General features: G+C 52.2%; 7 protein-coding genes across 7 annotated transcripts; 4 read left to right on the top strand and 3 right to left on the bottom strand.

Moving 5' to 3' along the window:
• Window positions 1–42: 42 nt before the first annotated feature.
• Window positions 43–684, bottom strand: BDZ83DRAFT_757888 (uncharacterized protein; the record flags this gene model as incomplete). Its single annotated transcript, XM_060514960.1, has 2 exons — window positions 43–518; window positions 600–684. The coding sequence occupies 2 exons, from the start codon at window positions 682–684 to the stop codon at window positions 43–45; spliced, it is 561 nt and encodes a 186-aa protein (XP_060358448.1).
• Window positions 685–2,931: 2,247 nt separating this feature from the next.
• BDZ83DRAFT_592283 (necrosis inducing protein-domain-containing protein) lies at window positions 2,932–3,926 on the top strand (the record flags this gene model as incomplete). The annotated part of the gene is made up of 2 exons (XM_060506519.1): window positions 2,932–3,179; window positions 3,266–3,926. 2 exons carry the CDS (start codon window positions 2,932–2,934, stop codon window positions 3,924–3,926), a joined length of 909 nt encoding a protein of 302 aa, XP_060358449.1.
• Window positions 3,927–5,301: 1,375 nt separating this feature from the next.
• Window positions 5,302–6,130, bottom strand: BDZ83DRAFT_556854 (necrosis inducing protein-domain-containing protein; the record flags this gene model as incomplete). Its single annotated transcript, XM_060503527.1, has 2 exons — window positions 5,302–5,824; window positions 5,907–6,130. Coding segments are annotated over 2 exons (747 nt in total), but the record flags the coding sequence as incomplete, so codon positions are not given.
• A 604-nt stretch (window positions 6,131–6,734) lies between these two features.
• On the top strand, window positions 6,735–7,712 carry BDZ83DRAFT_641797 (uncharacterized protein). Its single transcript, XM_060509574.1, has 2 exons — window positions 6,735–7,407; window positions 7,477–7,712. The coding sequence occupies exon 1, from the start codon at window positions 7,036–7,038 to the stop codon at window positions 7,396–7,398; it is 363 nt and encodes a 120-aa protein (XP_060358451.1). The 5' UTR covers window positions 6,735–7,035; the 3' UTR covers window positions 7,399–7,407; window positions 7,477–7,712.
• Window positions 7,713–10,081: 2,369 nt separating this feature from the next.
• BDZ83DRAFT_555566 (necrosis inducing protein) lies at window positions 10,082–10,851 on the top strand (the record flags this gene model as incomplete). Its single annotated transcript, XM_060503518.1, has 2 exons — window positions 10,082–10,230; window positions 10,293–10,851. Coding segments are annotated over 2 exons (708 nt in total), but the record flags the coding sequence as incomplete, so codon positions are not given.
• A 1,022-nt stretch (window positions 10,852–11,873) lies between these two features.
• BDZ83DRAFT_712053 (uncharacterized protein) lies at window positions 11,874–13,112 on the top strand (the record flags this gene model as incomplete). The annotated part of the gene is made up of 3 exons (XM_060511607.1): window positions 11,874–12,773; window positions 12,835–12,927; window positions 12,991–13,112. The coding sequence occupies 3 exons, from the start codon at window positions 11,874–11,876 to the stop codon at window positions 13,027–13,029; spliced, it is 1,032 nt and encodes a 343-aa protein (XP_060358453.1). The 3' UTR covers window positions 13,030–13,112.
• A 1-nt stretch (window position 13,113) lies between these two features.
• On the bottom strand, window positions 13,114–15,889 carry BDZ83DRAFT_641803 (uncharacterized protein). The gene is made up of 6 exons (XM_060509575.1): window positions 15,279–15,889; window positions 14,491–15,086; window positions 13,704–14,424; window positions 13,504–13,619; window positions 13,358–13,454; window positions 13,114–13,301 (listed from the first exon to the last, which is right to left on the bottom strand). The coding sequence occupies exons 1-6, from the start codon at window positions 15,478–15,480 to the stop codon at window positions 13,153–13,155; spliced, it is 1,881 nt and encodes a 626-aa protein (XP_060358454.1). The 5' UTR covers window positions 15,481–15,889; the 3' UTR covers window positions 13,114–13,152.
• Window positions 15,890–21,891: the final 6,002 nt, after the last annotated feature.

Here is a 21,891-nt window from a genome sequence, read left to right on the forward strand (position 1 = left end):
TCCTCACTTCTAGTACGGTACTCGATCATTTCCAAAGCTCATTCACTGAGGCAGCTCGTGTCGAACATGTTGCTGATTAGATAGCTCGGGAGAAACCGCGTGGGCATAACCCCAAACAGGCTGTGTATTCGGACCACCAGTCTTTGAGCCGTCGTTCTCAACCATCTCTAATGTTTGTGTGGTCTTTGCCGTGTTTTTCTTCTCGCGCAACAGCATTACAGCTAGTGCTCCAGCAACAATCGCAAGAGGCACACCGACGCCAACCCCAATACCCGCCGCGGCGCCCGGAGAAATGTTGCCTTTGCTGTCTGTATCACTGCCCATGGGACACGTACCAGTGCTGTTTCCAGTGCCCGATGTAGCTGCGGGACTGTCCCCTAGATCTGTGCTTGCCGCTTCGTTTAACATGATCTTGCCGGGAAGACTGACGGTGAAGTTGCCGGTCGCGCAATTCTGTAGGTTGCTGCAAGAGAATCGTGCGCTGCCACAAGTCCAGACGCCGATATGAAGCGAACTATCTATCAGACAAAGTTCCACATATTAGCGATTATTCTCATCAATGAGATTGCCTGGTAGCTTTCCAACAAAGCCACACTTACCGCCTCCAGGTATGTCGCTCTTGTCGCAGTACTTGGGACACCCGTTTGACTGGAAAGACTCGTCGGTGCAAGCACCACGATACATGGTCAACGTGAGAGGTTCGAAGCAAAGACCATTCGCCAGGCAGTAATGGTCTTCGAAACAGCACGCGGCTGCTTCGGTGTCCGCGGCAACAGGGCAAGGTTTGACGACGTCGTTGGGGACTCCGTTAGGCCAGTAACAGGTTTGGCCAGCCGCTAGAGTTGCCACCAGGGAGATTATAAAATAGAATCTTAGTTCCATTCCGCTCGGAATAACGTATTATAAACGTTGGCTGCGTGTGTTTCTGTCACCTGTTGGAGGATGGATTGACCTTGATGAAGAGGTATTACCTCGAGATATACCTGAGAATTCTAAGACGTAGGGACATCCGAGGGAACCTCTTCAAGCTTCTATGGCCCCTAATTCCTCCTCGATCAACACTTGCTATCTCAGATTTGAAGCTCTGCATGCATGACCTGAGGTGGACGAATCCTACATGTATGTTGAACAGAGGCCTTGTAAGTGCTGTGGTAGAAGCGTCATGGACTAGCTGCGCTCCCTCCTACATGCATTATTCAGAGACTTGATCAATCATGAGCTTCTAGGTCTCTCTGAGTAAGCTCAGGCAACCCACTAGGCTCGACTACTAATCCGCTTACAGTGATACGAGTTCCAAAGCCAAGTGATGAGCTGCCCTCCCAAAAGTCTCATTACTTGCCAAGATATGCTGATCTGGGCAAGAATGGTCGTCATTACAGGCCATGGACTGCGTGCTTAGGAACAGATTAGTGCTTACCGTATTGCCGTGCATGGGAGGGATCCAGGAGCCTGGCGACTGAAATACACGTTGAATTTATACCGGTGCGAATTGGCAGGTGCTTACTGCACAGGAGCAGATCCAGACATTGGATGCATTTTCTCGCATGTCGGCAAAGTCGGGGAGTACAAGCTCGGCAATACATTGTACATTATTTTAGGGGCCAGACATCTATGATCAGTTGCGATCCGATCGGGTGTAATGCTCATGTGAACCTCGATCACATGTACTCAGGGCACAAACGCCCAACATTGTCCAAGGCATGGAGAGTTGCGTCGACTCATGCTGCTGTCCAACAGCATCGAATTCAAGTGAGAGAGCCCTCGGAAACCATGACTATGTTATTCCCATTCAAGCCGGTCGGAGAAAGTTTTCAGACTTTGACACATTGTTCAATTGTCTTGCTCGCGTTTGTATGCAAACGCTGGTTGAGAAGGTATATACAGTATAGGTAGCATGCTCCAACCGGCACTGCCGGACTGGGCACAAATGCGCGCTTGGTGGACAACCTCGACACTTGCTGACCGCTGTCTGTTGCGTGCTGTTAAAAAGCATGTAGTTGTTTCTAGCGGCTTGTCTCAGTAAAATCGGTTCCTTCTGACAGAACAAGGTTGACGCTACCAGAGCTCGGACGAACCACGGGAATTTCCTCGTGAATTTTTACTTGCGGCACAGACAGTGTCCAAATTAGAGGCGGGCCACCCCGTGTGCCGAGAGTTCCACCATCAGGCGGCAATATCCGAATCACGGAATAGTCTTGGCGCATTCCACGGCCAAGACACTGCTGAAGCTTAATAGATACTCTCGAACTCAGTCGATCGTTCCTGGTCATGGACTATAGGACTTAGGACTTTGCCTTGGTCTGGCCAATCCTAGCCATGAATATTTCATAATGTGTGAGCTCAGTAACTAAATGTTTCCCAATGTCGGTTGCGTTTCGCCGTCGTATGTGTGACTTCACCTTGGACAATCGATACTACATTTGATATCGACCAAGTGGATATTAGATGCCGAAGGAAGAGTGGTGGAGCACACACAAGAAAGCTCTTGCAAAGGATGCTTTCGCAAAGGCTGAGAATGGAACTTGTGGCAATAGCCAAGACTAGAAGTGAAATAGTGAATGAAGACTCGGACTCTCGCGCTGAAGGAATGAACACATCCTAGGTTCCTAGTCCGCGAACGGACAAATCCGATCTTGAGTCAGATGGAAGTCTGGAAGAGGGACACAATGGCACTTAAGTCCTTCAAATTACTTTGGAAGTCGTAAGGCATCGCCTCGTTTTCCCCGGCGACAATTTATTTACAGTTTTGGTCTCGTTCCGCGGCCGCCCACCAACACATGCACTGATTTATGAAGAAATATAGTGCGTCCCCGACGTGAACCTGCAAATAAAGTCTACACTGAGCAGCTGTTTCTCTTTGCTCTGGGATCTCTTCCATCGTCCACCCACACTCTTTTGAATCTTGTTGGCCGTCACTCCTTTGCCGCTATCATGTTGTTGAAATCTCTTAGCCCTCTGCTGGGCTGCCTCGCCGTCTCCCAGACCGTTGCTGCATCACTGTTGCCCCGCGGTGGCGATGACTCTGGTGGCCACCCCTGGATCAATCATGACGCCGTCGTTCCATTCACTCAGAAGCCTTCCGTCGTTGGTGGAAGCCTGGAACTTCGTTTCAACCCTTTCCTCTTCGTGTCGGGAGGTTGCGACCCTTACCCAGCGGTGGATGCCCAGGGCAACCTTGGGTAAGTAAAATTCCTTTCTTTTCAGCCATTCATCTGGCATAGACTACTTTTTGAGGATGACACTATGCTGATACGATGTCAAATAGCGCTGGCCTGAAGCCTACTGGTGGTGGCCGCAGTGGCTGCGGTGACGGTGGCTCGGCTCAAGTCTACGTCCGTCGTGGAGAGAGCCAGGGCCGCAAGGCGATTATCTACAGTTACTACATGCCCAAGGTTCGTTGGGCCAAGGGAAACAACAATGGTCATCGCCACTACTGGGCTAGTGTCGTTGTCTGGGTCAACCGCTTCGGCTGCGACGACAGCGACATCACGTCCATCTGGCCCGTTGGCATCTCCTACACCACCGACCACCTGAACTGGGGCTCGGCTGCTGCCGGAGAAGTCTCGTTCAGGTCTTCAGATGTTGGCATCGATATGGCTACACACCCCAAGATTCAAATCCACGACGAGGCCATCGCGCCCTTCACCGGCGCCGATGGTGATAAGCTTTTCGAGCGTACCCTCATTAGCTGGGATTCCCTCCCAGCGCTCGCAAAGAAGGCTTTGACGGACGTCAAGTACGAGAAGACCCAGGTTCCCTTCACCGACGAGCACTTCCAGGCTCAAATTGACGCCGCTTACCGTGATGGCTTCTATGCTGGTGTATCGAAGGAGCCTGACTGCCCTTCAAACGATGTGCCTCCGGCTGATGACCCGCCCGTCACTACAACAGCAGCGGCTGCCGAACCTACCGGCTTGGACAAATAAGCGCAACAGTTAACTGAATCGAAAGAAGTCATTTCGCTACTGGCTGTTGAGTTAGGCGACACTTCTTGGGTGAACGATCGAACGAAAGTCTGACTGTATTGATCTATTCACAATTCGGTCACCGACTTTTCCATGGAGGACTGGAGGAGGCCATCTGCTACTTAGACGAAGAAAAATGAGTTTTAATTTTCCAAGTATTCATAATCATGACTGCATTTCTCTCTGTCGATACCTGGTGTACTGTGAATGGTCTCATTCTCGGCTATTTTCTAGGAGTTTTGCTATTGGGGCAGTAACCTACTTTTCTAGCCAATTAAAGCCAATAAACAGAACTTTAAGTCCAGCGACCCTACTACACCTGCTTACAAGCTAATTAGCGCACTTACTTATTAATAATCCCGTATTTATATAAGGCCCGCGTTAGATAACTACCTATAGTCGTAATTACCCACGGTCATAATTATTTATATATAATCGTAATTACTTATATACGGTTATAACTACCTACGTACAATCATGATTACCTCTAATTATACCTACTTAAAGTTATATTATATAATTACAATAATTAAGTAATTATAACCGTACGTAAAGTAAGTAGTAAATAAGTTAGTACGCATAGTTATTTCTCAAAACAGCGCGGCCCGGAGGTATATAAGGAAGGTAGCCCGTGTAGGGATACAAGGCCTTCTATTAGTCAGAAGAGTGGGCTACTGCCCCAATAGCCAAACAGTACTGCCCCAATAGCAAAACTCTTTTCTAGACCACATGAGCGCCTAAAGAAATCGACTCTAAGTGTCCACTGTGCAGCGGAATTTTTCGGAGCAGGCTAGATAGCCTCACAGCTCTTGGCTAGAGTTTATAAAAGTTCACCTTGAGATTATCAGCATGACCTGCAGAATTCTTTAGTCACAATGGATTACTGCGTATCCTAGACTATCCCTTGTACGTGATACTAACGCGATGTTGGAACATTCAGATCAGAGCATCCCAGGCGTCATATTTCCGTGTCTCTTCGACGGGCACAAGTTACCCATCTCGTGATAAGGTCACCATTAATTGAGGGACTCGACCGAAAAACTTGATAAACGTCTTTTTTTACTTCTGGTTAGCTAATGTACAACAAACTTTGCCTTTATAGACCTGAACGAAGCACATCCGCTTGATATTGATGCGACACCGCACACCTTCTACCGTGAATACAATTGATAAGTTTTCGCCGAATCTACCTATGATTCGAAATTGAGTTCTATTAGATGTCCGACGGCAGAGGCTTGTGCGAAGCGCTGGGCGCCGGTGGGGCCTTGGAGGGCATCGGACCAGCCGGCTCCGGATCAGTGGGGTCACCTCCATCCTCATCGCCGTCGCCGCCCGGAAGATCGGCATAGAAGCCCTCGTCGAATGCCTTGTTCAAGTTGTCGCCAAAGTTCTTGTCGATAAAGGGGACCGAGGCGTGCTCGAAGATTGCACCGTCCAGCTGCTTCTGCGCAGGCTCCGGGAGCATGTCCCAGTCGATGATTGGGAGGTTGAGGGTGTTTTCCATGTTCTCGGTGAGCGGGCCGACGATTTTCTTGCCCCAGTATGCCACGAGCGGATGCGTGGGTCTACCCACCAGGCTGGCGCCCGACGACCACTTCGTGGCGGGATACGAGCCAACGTTGTAGACTCCGTTGTCGGTTTGGTAGCTAATGCCCACGGGTTGCGCGGTGTTCACGTCGGCACCGTAAACCCATACCACGATGGATGCCCAGTAGTGACGATGCTCCTTGTTGACTTTGGGGACGTAGAAGGAGTACATGATTCCGGTGCGTTCTTTGACAGTGCCAGTTCTGACGTAGAGCTGACCTTCACTCGACCCACAGTCACCGTTTCCCTTCCCGGTGGGCTTCAGACCGGCACTTGATGAAAACTTCAGTTAGCCTCAAAAGCCTATAACAGCCAAGGTCGTAACCCCTAGAGACAGAGTAGATGTGCACATACCCGAGATAGCCTTCAGCATCTACAGCTGGGAAAGGAACACATCCTCCTAGAACCTTTATGAAGGGCTGAAAACGAAGTTGAAGTTCTCCCTTGGATCCAGAGGCAGCTTCAGCTGGAAGAGAGTGGATTTCGTCATGATTCTTCCATTTGCCATCTACGGCCACATCCTTTGCTCGCGCTTGCAGAGTGGCCGAGAAAACGCTCGGGATGCTGGCAAGCAGGAAAGTTGCAAAATTAGTTAACTTCATTTTCCTAGTCGAGGCTGAGTTGTCGAAGAAGCTGATGGTTGACAACCAGTGTCTGCATGGGAGATTATATATCTCCGGTCACATGGCGGTGTCACCTACGCGAGTAGACGTCCAACGCTGCAGACTCCGTGCAATGCAGAGAATGAAGCCATCATTTCGTAACATGAACACGATATTCCAGCGGCCAAATGAACGAATAGTCACGACGAGAAAGCATAAACAGTTGAGCCGTTAGAGCTTGGGTACATTACCCACTTTCAACGAATTGCCGTAACCTTAATGTTACTACCCGTCGGAAAATGAGGCTTGTTTACCTAGTGATCATCGTGGTCTATACATGCTATACCTACAAACCCAGACGTCTCGAAAAATTCTTTGACATCCCTGGTGGCCTGTGAAGCATGACTGATACATTTCGTGGTCGTTTGAAAAACAGGAAAAGCGAAAACGGAAATTTGGACGGACGCGCCGAAACTCATTTGGGCACCCTGATAGCTTCACAAGATCAAGAGGGATAGACCCCTTAGCTAGGACGAGATCAGCGAATATCAGATCACATTTTACCTAATGACCGCAAAGCCGGAGGAATTTTCCCGGTCTTTGGTTTGCTTAAATCTCACAGACTCCCAAATCTTCAGAATTTTAGCCTGTTGGCCACATCACCATCTCCAGCTTTCACTTCTTCAAACTGTGTACAATGCGCTCTCTACTATTATTTTCTTCTCAGTCTTTCCCTTCTGGGAGTCTATGCCGGTATCTTGGAGGAGCACGGGTACAAGGTTGACGAGTACCAGAATGGGCTATACATTGTCACCACTCCTCATTACTCGGGGGGGAACGCTCCGGTGAACAAGGTCAGAATCAACGTGGAGAAGAAAACCATGACCGTCTATTTGGCCTACAATGGCAAGGAGGAGGACCACGAGGACAAGTTGTACATGTCTCAAGTCCTCGCGGCTCTTTGCGACAAGGAAGGAATCGATCCCGACGATTTGTGGTGGGTTGTAATTGACGACGTCGATAACGTCGCTACAAAGACAGCCATGACCCAATACCGCACCAAGTACGGCCTTCGTTTCAAAGACGAGATCCGAGTCAAACCCGACCAAGAAGCGGATTGGGCCATCTTCAACCAAACTCCCTTTTACCGAGCCGTATACCGCATGCTTCCTCGCAAGGGCATTGACCAGATCATTATTAAGAGGGAGGATGGTCAAACAAACATGTATCTTTCAGTTGAATGATTGCCTGGAGTAAGTTCAATCATTTTTTGGCACCTGACTTGTGGGTGTGTAAGAGCTTGACTGATCACGCGTAGTCAGTGGTCTCAATTGAAGAAACACGAAAATAAGAAGGCTATTAAGGAGCTGGAAATGAGTTGGTGTAAACCTCGAGCCCAGAAGCTCGTCCCGATGGTACCGGTAGCACTTGAAAGTAGCTGTTCAGCTTTTGAGCAAGAGAAGCCATACAGCAACTTATTGGCCTCACCGATGAGAGCTTGAAGCAGAGGCGACTAAAGCACCTTATAACGGAGAAGTAGCAATAGAAAATTCAGACCGTGGAAGTGATCTTTTACGCTCAGCCTCATGATAGAATATTGCCTCGAATGGCTTCTCACGTGATCCTTTACGGGGTTTAACGGTCGTGACGCATGTTTTACCAGTCCCGTCGGCCTTTTGAATAAGATGCAATGGGTCTCCTAGCAGACAAACTCGGACTTCGTCTATTACTGAAAACCTCACAATATGCATGGCGCCGGAAATAAGGGGATGGCTCTTCCAGTAGTTTCCGCCGAGTTGAATCATAACTCTTTTCTTGATCTGCTGCGTTATTAGGTTTTGCCATCTTACTGTGACAGCTTTGCTCAGATTGTGGGACGTGGGTAAAGTCTCAAGCTGACGGTTTTTTGGGCCTTGAAGGTGGGTCATTGACGATGGATGCAGGACAGGAAGATCATCAGAATAGCATGCATTCATTAGGAAATCTCGAATAAGTGACATTACTTAGGCAGGATGAATTGCAGCACAGGACGTTGGCATACTTCCCGCCTCAAGTCGTCATGTCGGTGCATATATCGGTACAACTAAGGTGCGGATAGTTCATAGTAAATGAAGGGCCACCGTGAAGCTGTTAAAGTGGGGTTGCAGCTCGGCTAGCCAAACTCTCAATTAGTGACAATCAATATCGGTTTGAATTGAGTTGACTCAAACTAGCTTTGATTAAACCGTCTGTGAGGCTGATTAACTCGGTTTCTTCGGCCATTCCCGCCCCTCCTCAAATCTTGCAAATTATCCACGTTCCTCGACGTAGCCGGACTCACCGATGTTCAGCGGCCTGTGCTTCTGATGACACCTTCGTTCACCGCTGTGACAATCCGCAGTTGCAAAAGGCTCCGGACGGTGTTAGTCATTTGTTTTGAGTATCCAAAGCCTAGCAATTCATTGTGGCAGATAGTATCCGTACAAGCATTAAGGTTGAGTTGCACTTGATGAGTGATCGGCGAGTTAATGTCGCTACACGCACTTTTACCCGCGCGATGCATGTTACTATCAAATATAGTATGTGCCTATGGCAAGTCGGTAACGCCGCCTCTCACATTTGTTCCTTTCCGGTTACCTGATGTCACATAGTCGGCCGCTGGGGAATGTGGAGTTCCCGCCAAGGCACTGTGTTCGTGGCGTTAAGTAAGTAGAGCAGACTGAATCGTTAAGTCATATTTCACCGAGAGTTTCTGGAACTTTTCCATCCCACACTGTATTTGAGTTGAGCGTGCCTCCATCCTTACGAGATGCTAATCTTCAGTGACACCGGCGCTGAAAGCCAATTTTATTGCAAATAAGGCTACCAAGCTGACGGAAACTCCGTAATCAACACAATTGCCCATCTTAGATATAAAGAATCATGCTCGCAAACAGTACCTTGTCTTTGACTATGTATGCTCCAGAGGGCACTGCACTTTTCAGTCCTCCAGTCACTCCTTAATTGCTCGCAATGATCCGACACGCATTGACTTTGCTTCTGCTTTCCACGACCATCACTGGTCAGGTTACCTCTCCCGACAGTCCTTACAACCCCGAGTCGCAGAATGACGGCGATGTCTTGGAGGAGAGGGCCGTAAGCCCTGGCATTAAGCCACTCCCAAGCGTGAAGCCGGCCCCGGGCCCGAAGCCAGCCCCGAGTGTCGAGCCTCCCCGAAACCAGACTTCATCCCACGTTCCATCGACGTTCTCCAAGTCGATCCGTATCACCACTTCCTCTCACTGGAGTAGCTATGCCCCTTCCTCTTCTCGGAAACCGACATGGAGCCCGCTTCCTTCTTCTACCCGGAAGCCCAGTCAACTTCCTTCCTCAACCTGGCATAGCAGTGCCCTGAAGCCGTCGTCCACGCCGGCTCCCATCCATGTGAGCAACGGAGAGACGGTCGCCGCGGCCGTTGGCGCGGTGATTATCGGAGGTATCCTGGGTGGCTTCGTCATGGCGCCTTCCGGTGCGCTTCTTCCCATTGCCGCGGGACAGACTGCCGTGTTGTCGGCAGCAGCCGGCTCCGGGGCCGCTGGATCGATGCCCGAATTCGAATTGGACCCCGTCGAAGATAAGCCTGATCTGCCCGAGTCCGTCCCGGAGGTCAAGCCCACCCAGCAGAAACCCACCGAGAAGCCCACCGAGAAGCCTGCGACGCCTACACAGGTCCCGACTCCCTCTCAGTCCTACGATCCGGAGACTGCCTCCGAGACCTACGACCCTTGGACTTCCTCGGCTGCGCCGTGGTCCTCCTCGGCTCCGCCGTCAGAGTTCCCTTCCTCGACGAGCGCGCCCTTCTCCTGGACCTCATCGGAGCCTGCCTCCTCTCTTGTGACCACCTCATCTGTCTGGAGCACAACCATCGCCACTTCTACTTCATCGGCTGCCCCGACCAGCACTGCCCTCAACTGGATTGACCACGACAAGGTCGCCGCCTTGAACGAGGCAACCTCTCTGGGACTGGAGGGTCAACTCCAGCTCCGATTCAACCCCGAGCTGTTCGTTTCTGGAGGCTGTGATCCCTACCCGGCCGTTGACGCCTTCGGAAGTCTTGGGTAAGCTCATGAAGCTCTCAAAACAACGTTTGAAAATAGTATGAGCTAATCATCATTTACAGAGCTGGTTTGAGACCTACTGGCGGCGGACGAAGCGGATGCGGCAACGGAGGAACCGGACAGGTTTACGTCCGCCGTGGAAGCAGTCAAGGCCGCACCGCCATCATGTACTCATACTACTTCCCCAAGGTCCGCTGGGCCAAGGGTAACGACAACGGCCACACTCACTATTGGGCCAGCATCGTCGTCTGGGTTAACCGCTGGGGCTGCGAGGGCGACACGGACGTATCGGCCGTCTTCCCCGTTGGCGTGTCGTTCACCAGGGACCACACGGTATGGGATACTGCACAGACTGGCGACATCTCCTACTTAGAGTCGACGCACCCCAAGATGCAGATTCACGACAACGCCATGTCGCCGTTCACTGGCGCCGATGGTGATAAGGTCTTCGAGCGTACTCTCGTGGCTTGGGATGCCCTTCCCGACGCAGCTGAGCGCGCGCTGTCTCTTGTTGAGTACGAGAAGACCCAGGTGCCGTTCATTGACGCCAACTTCCAGACCTATCTTGATGCTGCGTATAAGGAGAGCTTCTACGGCGCCTTGACTGATCAGCAGGGCTGCGGCGGCACCAACTAAGTATCGTGAGCTTTCGTGTTCGGACAACGTAGAAGCTAACAAGTTCCCCCTGCAAAATACGCAAGCGAGAGTAGCTGAGCAAATTGAGACTATAAAATAATCACCAATCTTAATCCATTTGCCTTGATAGTCACATGCATGTTAAGATACACTTTGAAGCCTCTGGCGTTAGCTTTATTTTGACAACACCTAAGATATTGATGAAAGTGTGCTTTCCTGACCAACCGGATCAAATACCGCACGTGAGCATCTGACAATGTGATGAATAAACTACTCGGAATGGCTGGAAAAGAGGACATCATTCCGAGACCGTCGACCTCGGGCATGTCACCGAGCCCTCCATCCCACCGGCGAAATTTTGCCTATTTCAACAGAGATCCCCCACGCTTCAAATCCCGGGGATCCCACTTGGACCGAACCATTGAAGACAGCCATCCATACTGAACACCCTCTTGACCCTCCACCTTGCCAGGTCTGCCATAAAAGCTGCGAAACACAGCCCATCTCGATGCCATCTTGGTCGCTAATCTGGAAGAGCCCGTGTTCCGGCTGTCCGTAACAGGCAGGGTGGAGCAGTGACAACGTCAAGCGCGGGGCCGGATTTGCTTCGAAAATGCACGAAATGCGGGGAAATATGGGAAAGATGGGGATGAAGGAGTGTTCCCGCCGGTTAGGCCTGATTCGGTAACTTTCCGCCGACTAGTTGCCCTATGAGTTCTCCGCGGGTTATATTCCCTTTCACGAGATGCTCGTGGATGTGGGAGGACGCCACTTTTGGGCGACGAACTTCTCCAATAAGGGACCTTGAGATGTGGATGACGAGGGTATATAAAGGCATTCAAAATTCTTGAGCGATGAGCGCGTCTTCTTTACTTGATTCTATCTTGAGTAACTTTCACTAAGCGCTCTGTCCTCAAGACGAACTATCCATATCTCAAACCGTCTTAGTCCAAGGTAGACGCCAAAAGGAGCAGATACCTCTCTTCAAACTCTCTCAAATCATCGCAATGCCTCACGCAGAGTCACCTACACCTGACGCCCCTCCCACTATCAACGGTGTCCAACTCCACGTCAACGACGACCTTCTCTCCGCCAACGAAGTCGAACCACTTATCCAATCCCACCTCACAGAAGATTTTGACGTCCTCCGCCAACGGTACCGGCAACACGGCTACCTCCTAATCAAGGGACTCATCCCCCGCGAAGACGTCCTCTCTGCACGAGAATCATACTTCTATTCTCTCGCCCCCTCAGGCGTGATCAAGCCAGGTACCTCTCCGCGAGAAGGCATCTTCGACGACGCAAAGTCGGCCGCAGATTACCCCGGCATCGGCGCTGGCAGCGTCAAGAACGCCGCGCCAGGCGAGACAGACCGCTCTGAGATCTTCACTGAGGCGGCTCTCAAGGCGCATACCGAGGATTGGTATGCCGGCTCCGAGGATGGCTCAGTGCGGGGCTTCTGCAACCACCCGGTCCTCCGCGACTTCGTCGCCGAGTTCACTGGCTGGGGCGACGAAAACACCCTCACCGTAAAGCGCACGCTCCTCCGCAATAACACGCCGGGCAACAAGGCCATTGGCGTGCATTATGACCAGTCCTTCATGCGGTACGGCGAGCCGACGTCCGTGACGGCGTGGGTGCCGATCGGTGATGTCCGGCTTGAGGGCGGCGGGTTGATTTACATGCAGGACGGCGAGAAGCTGGGCGAGGAGATTGAAAATGAGTTTACGACTAAGGCAAAGGCAGCAGGAATGAGCGATGAGGAGACGAAGAATGCGTTTAACGCGAATATGATGAGCACAGGATTCTTGTGTGATGGGCCGGCGGACTTTGGGCGTCGGTATGGGAAGAAGTGGCTGGTGAGCGCGTACGAGGCCGGTGATGTTGTTTTCCATTCGGCACACATGGTATGTTTTCTCCTCTCTTGTTTCATGAAGTATCTCCGCAGGTTGCTGACTGCGACACTAGATTCATGCTTCAACCAAGAACTACGACCCCGAGGGGCGCATTCGACTTGGAACGGACCTCCGCTTTGTCGACAAGCGCCGGCCATGGGATACGGTAAGTCATGTTCTGCTTACTTGCGCTATGCCTTGCTAGAAGGACGTCTCTAACAAATATCAGCGCTGGGATAAGCATTACAGCTTCAACGATGGTGTCTGATATGCCTAGGGCTCTTGCGCATGACGCCGAGAACTTCCCGACGTAAGCATTCACGATGCAAGATTGCGTGAAGAGAAGAGATAGAGTCGACAATGACCATGACGCATAGCCAGTGAAATTGAATCATCTTGATTGAAAGCTATCAAGTTGTGACCATTGCTCCTTCAAAGTCTTTACCAACGCCCCTGTCTTCCATTGCACGATGGTCCTTACTTGTGCGAGATACTTGATTGTATGTTCTCGTTCAAGGGAATGTCTTATTAAATGGCCGCCTGCGAGAAGTATCAGGATCACGGGACTAACAGGTACATCATGTCTATTGACTTACACAAAGACAGCATATGTGCGGGCAAGTAGTATGCGTTGACAGCCTCATTGGACCGGGCCAAGCCCATGAGCATACATAAATAGAACGTGATTTCACGCTGTGTGATGTTCAGCAGAGTGCATGCGTTTCTTTCGATTGCAACTCACCTCGCTGTCCATCCTCTTCTTCGTTCCCTCAAATCCTGCTGTCGGATTTGAGCTATTGTAATCCTGAAAGGAAAATATCGCTTTCGAAGCGTAGTAATACCCGAGTGCAACGGTGCCTACAACAGCATTACTGTCAGTGACTTGCCTCTTCCACAAAGTCGAGAGGGACAGAGCAGCATTCGCTGTATGAAGATCCATACCTGGATCTGCGGCCATCCACAAGGTCGGGAACGGTCTTCCTTTGGCCACATCCGCCCGTTCATAGAAAAGGGGCTGGAAAGAGAGTGGCTTCTCCTTGAACCATGCGTCGACATCATTCTGCAACTCCTCCCAAGTTTCTGAGCTGCTCGTGCTGAATCCCGATCCGTCTTCCGGGAAGAAGAGTTTCAGCACTTTCGCAAACAGGTAGACGATCCGGTTCGCGTGCGCGGTGTCATCGTTACTTCTAAACGTAGAAGACCTCTCAAAGTTTTCTAGGCATATTTCGATTGGCGTCCTGCGAACTAGGAACACATAGAGTGCTTGTCGTAGGTGGACCCAACTCGCGGCCTCAGCCAGCCCACCTTGCGTCACGAAACGGGCAATGGCGTCGTGATTAAGCAGGTTTCTCGTGCCGCGAAGGTGATGGTAATGGGAGTCTGTCTCGTTGTCGTACTCTTCGTATAGCCGCATGATCACGACGGCCGTCAGTAGAATCGAATCCCACGTCTCTGGAGGTTGGGAGAATGCTTCTATGAGCAGTTCGATGCAGCGATTGTGGTAGTACGTGCTCTCCAAATCGGATTTTTCGTTTATGTCGTCGTTCCCCTGTGTGTCGAAACGACTGGCTAAGGCGAAGATGCCGTTGAGCAAGATCGGCTTGCGAAGGGCGAGGCGGGGGACGTCAAGGGTGAAGGGGCGAGCATCATGACACGCATCAATCTGGGATCATTAGATGCTGTTGTTTCCTCGTCAAAAAAGACGGGAATGATGTGAGACAACACTCACCGACGGCGCGATTCTCAAGATATACGTGCGGAATAAGAAGGCCTGTCGTCCGGTGAATCCGCAATGTTCGGGGTCCACGGGTTGAATACGGAATTCTGCATCCGAAATGAGACTCTCAGCACGCTCCGAGGCAATCTGGTGTGAAGACCCGGCCTGCGTTGACGGCGAGTCCCCCAAGAGATATGAAATCTGGAGCTGTGGCTGCACCTCTCCCGATTGCCACTGCCCGCTGTCCGAGGTGATGCCATCTCGCGAGGAGTCGAGATACCCAGGGCTTGAAGTGAAGCTATCCCGGTGTTGTCGGTTTTCCTGCGGCGGCCCGCTGTTCAACACAAAGCCGATGGGCGCACTACCGTCGCCGTGAGATCCATGTCCGGTGAATCGTTGTGCCGGGGCCTCGGCCCGAAACGCGTGCGTTGCCGGCGGTGAGTAATCGAAGTTGAGCTGTCCTTCGTATGGCGTCAAGCCGTGCGGAGATGGGTGGGATGTAAAGCTGTTGCTTCTATCGCCCGCTGTACGGACGGACTGGACCGCCGGTGATGAGGATGCCTCGGATGCTGCATCGTCTACACGGCTAACTTCGCTCTTGCGTCGGGCTGGACAGAGAGAGTAAGTTCCTGACGTGCATGGAAATCGGCAAATGGATGAAATCGAGACGCGGTGCAAGAGACAAAGGCTGGAAAGGTCACCTAGGAGAGGAGGGGGCAAGGTAGGCGAAGACCCGAAGGGCCCGACGGGAAGGGTGGGCGCGGTAAAGCATCATCAGATAAAGGAAGGTCAAGTCAAACCTCGGTGATCCGCCTTTTGAACTCTGTCCCCGGAGAGAGCTGCCTTTCTGGAGCTACCCGGCGCATGCTTAAAGCGTAACGTCGTGTCAAAGTGACACTCGAGATCAGCCTCGATACAGGCGCCGCAACCCGTCGCGCCGGGTTGGACAACACATTTACGGTGACGCCGCCGGCAGGCGTCACAGCAGCGTCGGGGCTTCATGTACGGTCCCGGCCGCCGGAGGAGGGGACTGGAGCCTTATGTTTACTCGTATCCTCTCTCTCGCCCGCCGAGGTCCTACGCAGAAGCCCGAGTGTCATCCGACTGTGAGCCCATCTGTTCCGGTATCTCTGGGTGTGTTGCGGTGTGTGACTGTGCCCTTGTTTGCCGTTGACGCTCCTCTCTGCTTTACCTCGGAGAGTAATCAACTTGACTCTGAATGGGCCGTTGGCTGTGGGTTTGCTTGCCGGAATGGGAGCGGGGTGAGCAGACGACCGTACGATTTTGCGGGGGTGGAATGAAGAGAGTTGAATCCCGCGGGATACATGGCCTTTTGAAGACGTGGGGAGCGCTTGGTCGGGGCTCGGGATCGACGCTAGGCGGGGGGATAAATTGCGGGGTGAGCCCCCCTTCAAGGGAAGAAGTGTTTGTTGTCGAAACCGTGACTTGTTCAGTGTCACCTTCTCCCCTTTGTTGCCCAACGGTCCTGTTATTGAACAGGGTATCCATATCAATCAGAGCCTTTCCAGTTTCTGATGTAAGTTGAAGTAGGTTGGCCGCCTGAAGTGGTCATCGTGAAGAAGTGTCCGGTGATGTCGATGCTCTGACAGAGAGAACGCCTCTGCAGCTGGGAAGTGCATCGAGTCATGTTCAACACGACCAAGTAGAAGGCAAACGAGAACCATCCAACTTTGAATAGTGGCCGCCGGGAAGAGCTACTAGGGAGGTACTTATAAGGCTGCCACCAAGGAGCTCTCCGAGAGTCCAGTCCAAATCCCGCCCGATCTCCGGCCTAGTTATCAGGTACCAGCTCAGGGCTCGACAACAGGGCGTCTGTCAAGACACATCTAGACCACAATCGCCGTCAATTACCTATCTTAGAGAGCTCATGTCGCCATCCTCAGTATGACCTCTCGATGAGGTTTGTTTCTCCGATTGAGATCAAGAATAGTATCTAACGGGAACTCCAGCCGTTCACCCAGTGCCCTCAACCCAAGACCAAATCGGGGCAATTTCCCTACCCATCACCTATTCCAAGTAAGCCAGTCTCGGTGATTCTCAGCCTGACGTATTCGCTCCAGACTCTTGGGACGTCCGGGATATGTTCTTCGTCAAGGCACCTTCACCTATCGTACTCGACTTGCTCTACATAGCAGGCGTGCATCAAAGATGATGAACGACCTCGCAGCGATAACTCGATACTGTGAGTCTCGCACCGCCTCGACGAATATTACGGCGGTCTCAAACAGAGCCCTTTAAAGATTGAGGGGATTGCGAGCCTTACACTGAAAAAGACGCGATCCAAGAAGCCTGAACATCTACCACGAGGCAACATCGAGGCGCATGCTCTGGCATTGGGCAGCATCTCCTAGTTTTTCCGACTCACTCATGACCTGCCGATGGAATCGTGTTGTTTTGATGGATTCTTGCGAACATATTCACGCTGCCTCGATTTGCTTCACCAAACCCTGTCTATGTCACTTCATGCCTAGATATATATTGCCAAATCCATCGCCGATGTTATTTACAGGTGACTAAACTTGAGACGCGATTGTTTTGAGCACGGTGAGCATCGTGAAGGAATACTATTCCCTCATTATTCATCGCAAGTAATTGAATCGTATCTCACGGGAAGTCCAACGAAGGGAATCAGCTGAGTGGGCACTTCTCATCCCATCTGCACTATACATCCAACATCAAGGTAGATCGTGAGTGAAATGACAGAATCGAGGCATCACATGCAGACATGAGCCCGTGGGTACTCTGTAACTGGTAGCAGTCCAATTGGACCTGCCTGCCGATGGTAAATCAAGGATGGTTCACAGGTATTGTGGTATCGGAGCGAAGAGCTCGCTTCTGATGAGACGTAGAGCCCAAGGAACTTTCATCGCCATCGTGAAGGGCGGTCATCAATTTCTACAATACTCGATACAATATCCTCATGAGTAGTCCTCATAGGGGAAATCTCTAGCTGAGTTCAGGTATTGAGAAGAGTTGCAGTTCATACAGATTTCCCCTTTCACATGAGATCTGGCAGGATATTACCGGCGTATCGCGACCCGCCTGTCCATCACAAGACGCGGCTCAGGGTAGCAACATATGAACGGTATACGCTGCGTAAACTAAGTTCTAATGACTTAGGTAACCTGCGAGTGAATGGATCGAGAGATGGTCTACAAATTCTGCAATCCTCGCCCCGCTTCTCAATAGTCTTCCTCAATCACAGTGTTTTGTGGCTACCCTCAGAAGGTTGTTCAGGCCACCCTGTAGGATAAAACTCTGTTGTAGAATGCCTTCATGCTGGTGAAAGAAGTAGCCCAGAGAATCTGAACTAGTACTTAAAGCCACAACACCAGTTGCGAACCTCGATGTAAAGCAGTCAGCTGTACTATCATCCTTCTCTCAGAGGAAGCTTGAGAAAGCATATGAATTCAAGTGCTAGGTGGGTACTAGGCTGTTCTATCAAAACTATACTCTCGTGCTTACGACTTAGAAAGAAATCGTTTTATTCGATAACAAGGTACTCAGAACTACTACTTGTCGTCGACCTTGATCCTCCTCGGCTCAGTCATTGCGAAGGTTATGATGGCGTCCATGCCGCTTCGGCTCGCACTCATGTGATCGGAAGGAACTGACTAACGGAATGCCACTGATTGGCTGGGTTTTGGTGGAGCTCGGGACTCTTAGGTAATCGCCTGCTCCAAGATCAGCTAACCCCCATAAAGAGTGGCGTACTCACAGTACGTACCTGATCTGAGGACCTGGCCCAGATCTGGTTTTTCGCTGCGATTCTTCTTTCTTTCCAGATCCTCTGTGCATTATATCTAAGTACTTACTTAGGTTAGCATCCCTTTGTCCAAGTGCACGATCAAGAGAGTGCCATCCCATACCTACTCTGTTCCCACGAGTTTTCGGACTGTCAGTCTACCTATTTCATGAAAATGTGGCTATCCGTTGGCTGCCTGGCAGGCTGGCAAGACAAAGACACCACTGTCAAGGTACCAGTCGAACCGGCGCCGGTCTCCGAGCGTTCGGTCACCGGCAAGCATATGGCCCCATGACAAGACGGCTCTCGGATCCGAAGACCGCGGCGACGCGCAATTGACCCGGGTCGAGTTGCTGGTTATGCTCCATCTCCGGGTCCGACTGCCCTCAACTCGGATGAGGTTTGAGTCACTCGAAGTGATTCCGGCACCGGACACAATTGTGTGACCTGTAGCCCAAGGCCAAGACTCAAGGGCTGAAATTGCACTACCTCGTACAAACGGTGACCAGTAGCCAAGGTGCAGCCAAGAAGCCAGGGCCAAGTCAACTGACGCGTCTCTAAACTCGCACCGGGCGGTCTGAGGCCTGGGCACCTTTTAGGGCATGACACCTGGCCTCGTCACAGCGAGAGAAGCAGAGATTGTAGTCAAAGTCGGTCACTACCACACCTCTACCCTCTTTCTTTGCTACCTTATAATCTTGTTCATATGAAGATCACATCCCAGCTGGCTCATGGTGGAAAAATCCAGTCAAACACCCAAGCCTTGGGGGCCTGTGCTCAGTTGAACTGAACTGAACCCTCTCACACTGAACAGTAACCGAACCAACTGTGGTGGACTGAGAAATTCGACTTCTACTGTAGTATTGATCAGAGGATTGGGGAATTTTCGATATTTGATTGTGTGAAGAATCATTCGACGTTGTTGGGTTGAGCGCTGTCGAGAAGCTCCGAAACGCGCTACGTGGCACTAGCACGATCTACCGCGTGGCGTCTCTGCGCACGTCCCGACGCGATGGATCTCGAGCCAGATTCGACGTCCATCACCGTTGCGAGGGAGGCGGTGGCAGCGAGCGACGAGGACCTGCCATCACGAAGGGTGCGAAAGCCATCCGCGAAAGCCCAACTGAACCAGACTCATCAAGAGATAATCGACAATGCGACCGACGGAGCGACGGAGGTTGCTGGTGGTGGCCGGCGGACGACGACCAAGCGAGCCACAACCCTGGCCAAGGAACGCGCGAAACCCATAGAGGATGACGACAAAGGGCTGCTCCTGACGATGGGCAAGCAGGTCAAAGAGCTACACACAGCGGTCAAGATCATGTTCGATGCGTGGAAGAAGTCGGAAGCACGGAATAAAAACGTTGAGGCAGAGCTTCGCGTGGTCACTTCGGAGCTGCAAACAGTCAAGAGCGAGCTACAGGCCGTCAAAGGAGAGCTGCAAGCGATGAAAGAACGCGTGGAGGACGAAAGCGCCAAGACGAACGAAAACCTCGAAGCACTCGCAACAGTTGCTGCGACGCGGAACAGCCCAAGTGTGTCCTACGCGGACGTCGCGCGAAGCGGCTTAGGTGGGCAAGGTCGCGACTCGCGGGTAGCCACGGCGGGCAACGCGACGCTGCCGAGCCGCAGCGACCCCTTCTGTACGATCGATACATCAAGAGTTGAAGAAGGCAGCGACAAGCTCAACCCAGGCCGGATCCGGGCTGCGGTGGAAAAGGAGATGCGCGCGTTGGACGGACAGGGTAGCTGGCGGTGTCTGGCCGTCACGGTAGACCCAAGGAACGCGGATAGGATCCGGATCATTTGTCGCGACGATGCGGAGCATAGGTATGTCAAGCAGATCGCGGAGAAGAGCTTCGGCCGTGGAGCACGCGTGCTACGAGACGAACTCTATCCCGTGAAGATCGACAACGTGAAGCGAATTGAGGTACTGGATGAGAAGGGCAATGTCAGGGCTGAAGCGGCGGAGGCACTTAGCCGAGAAAACGAGACCACGGTTGCCAAGATTTCTTGGCTTAGCAAGAAAGAGATACCCAAGGCGTATGGGTCCATGGTCGTGTTCGTGACCAAGGCCGGTGATGCGCGTAGACTGATCTCCGAGGGCTTCTTCCACGTTGGAGGAGAGTCCGGCACGACGATGGCGTTTGAACGGCGGCCGCGCCCCCAGCAGTGCTACAACTGCCAGCAGATCACGAAGCACAAGGCGTACCAGTGCGTAAACCCCCGGGTGTGTGGACGATGCGCCAAGGTAGGCCACCACCACTCTGAATGCCGTGAGACGATCGTGACATGTGTGCCCTGTGGCGGACCGCACGAGTCGTTCAGCAAGAACTGTCCGAAGCTGTATCCGCGTTCCCATGAGTAGGAAGGTCCAGATCCTTCAGCTCAACGTGAGGAAACAGGCTGCAGTGCACGAAAGTCTGATGAATGATGAGGCGTTGCGCGACTTCACGGCCATAGCGGTGCAGGAGCCATGGGCGCGGAGGATAGAAGGTAAGGTCATTACGGTTCCGATGGGCAATAGCAGGTGGACGAGGATGGTACCAACGGAGTGGAGGGACGAAGGAAGATGGGGAATCAGGAGTTTGCTTTGGGTGAACAGAGACGTAGAGACAGAGCAGCTGCCGATAGCGTCCTCGGATATCACTGCGGCCATCGTCCGGCTTCCGGATCGAAGACTGATAGTGGCGTCGGTGTACGTGCCGGTGCAGAGGCCGGAGATGCTGCGGCAGGCGTGCGACCTGCTGAGACAAGCTATCACGAATGTCCGAGGAGGAACAGGGGAGAGGGTGGACGTGGTTCTGGTAGGAGACTTCAACTGCCACGACTACCTGTGGGGAGGTGACGATGTGTCGGAGGGCCGGCAGGGCGAGGCGGACCCGATCATCGATCTAATGAGCGAGTACTCGCTCCGCAGCCTCCTTCCGCGTGGCACGAAGACGTGGGAGAAGAACGATGCGGCAACGACGATCGACCTATCCCTCGCGTCCGAAGAGCTAGCAAGAACGGTGGTACGATGCGGCCTGCACGAGACGGACCACGGGTCGGACCACCGGGCGATCGAGACGACCTTCGACATCGCCGCGCCTGAGATGGAAAGCCGGCCACGGCTCCTCCTCAAGAACGCCCCATGGAAGCAAATCAATGAGAGAGTAGAAGCAAACCTAGGGCGAATGCCAACAGGAGGTACGGTGCAGCAACAGACGGATCGACTGATGTCTGTGGTGTGCGAGGCAGTAGAGGCACTGACACCTACGGCCAAGCCATCACCGTATGCAAAGAGATGGTGGACGGCTGACCTCACCCAGCTCCGGCAGATCCATACCCACTGGAGAAACCGGGCGAGAGCGGAGAGAAGGGCAGGTAACAGTCAACCTGAACTGGAGCAACGCGCACGCTCGGCAGCCAAGCAATATCACGATGCCATCCGACAACAGAAGAAGAGCCATTGGGAGGACTTTCTGGCCGACGACGCCAATATCTGGAAGGCCGCGAAGTATCTCGACGCCAGTAAAGGGGCATCTTTCGACAAGATACCTCAACTTAAAAGGGCGGATGGTTCCCAAACGGGAGACGCCGCAGAACAGGCCGAAGAGCTGCTCTCCACATTTTTTCCCTCCTCTCCCCAGCATGATCGAGGAGGA

This window comes from Colletotrichum acutatum (assembly GCF_030867785.1).
Source record: "Colletotrichum acutatum strain CBS 112980 chromosome Unknown BDZ83scaffold_188, whole genome shotgun sequence".
NCBI lineage: Eukaryota > Fungi > Ascomycota > Sordariomycetes > Glomerellales > Glomerellaceae > Colletotrichum > Colletotrichum acutatum.

Excerpts from the sequence above, each read along its gene's own strand:
- BDZ83DRAFT_641803 (XM_060509575.1), bottom strand. The coding sequence starts at position 15,480 with ATGAAGCCCCGACGCTGCTGTGACGCCTGCCGGCGGCGTCACCGTAAA. Across the intron at positions 13,620-13,703 it reads GTGGATGGCCGCAGATCCAG|GCACCGTTGCACTCGGGTAT; the intron begins GTATGGATCTTC and ends ATGCTGTTGTAG. Across the intron at positions 13,455-13,503 it reads AGAAGAGGATGGACAGCGAG|CGTGAAATCACGTTCTATTT; the intron begins GTGAGTTGCAAT and ends AACATCACACAG.
- BDZ83DRAFT_641797 (XM_060509574.1), top strand. The coding sequence starts at position 7,036 with ATGACCGTCTATTTGGCCTACAATGGCAAGGAGGAGGACCACGAGGAC.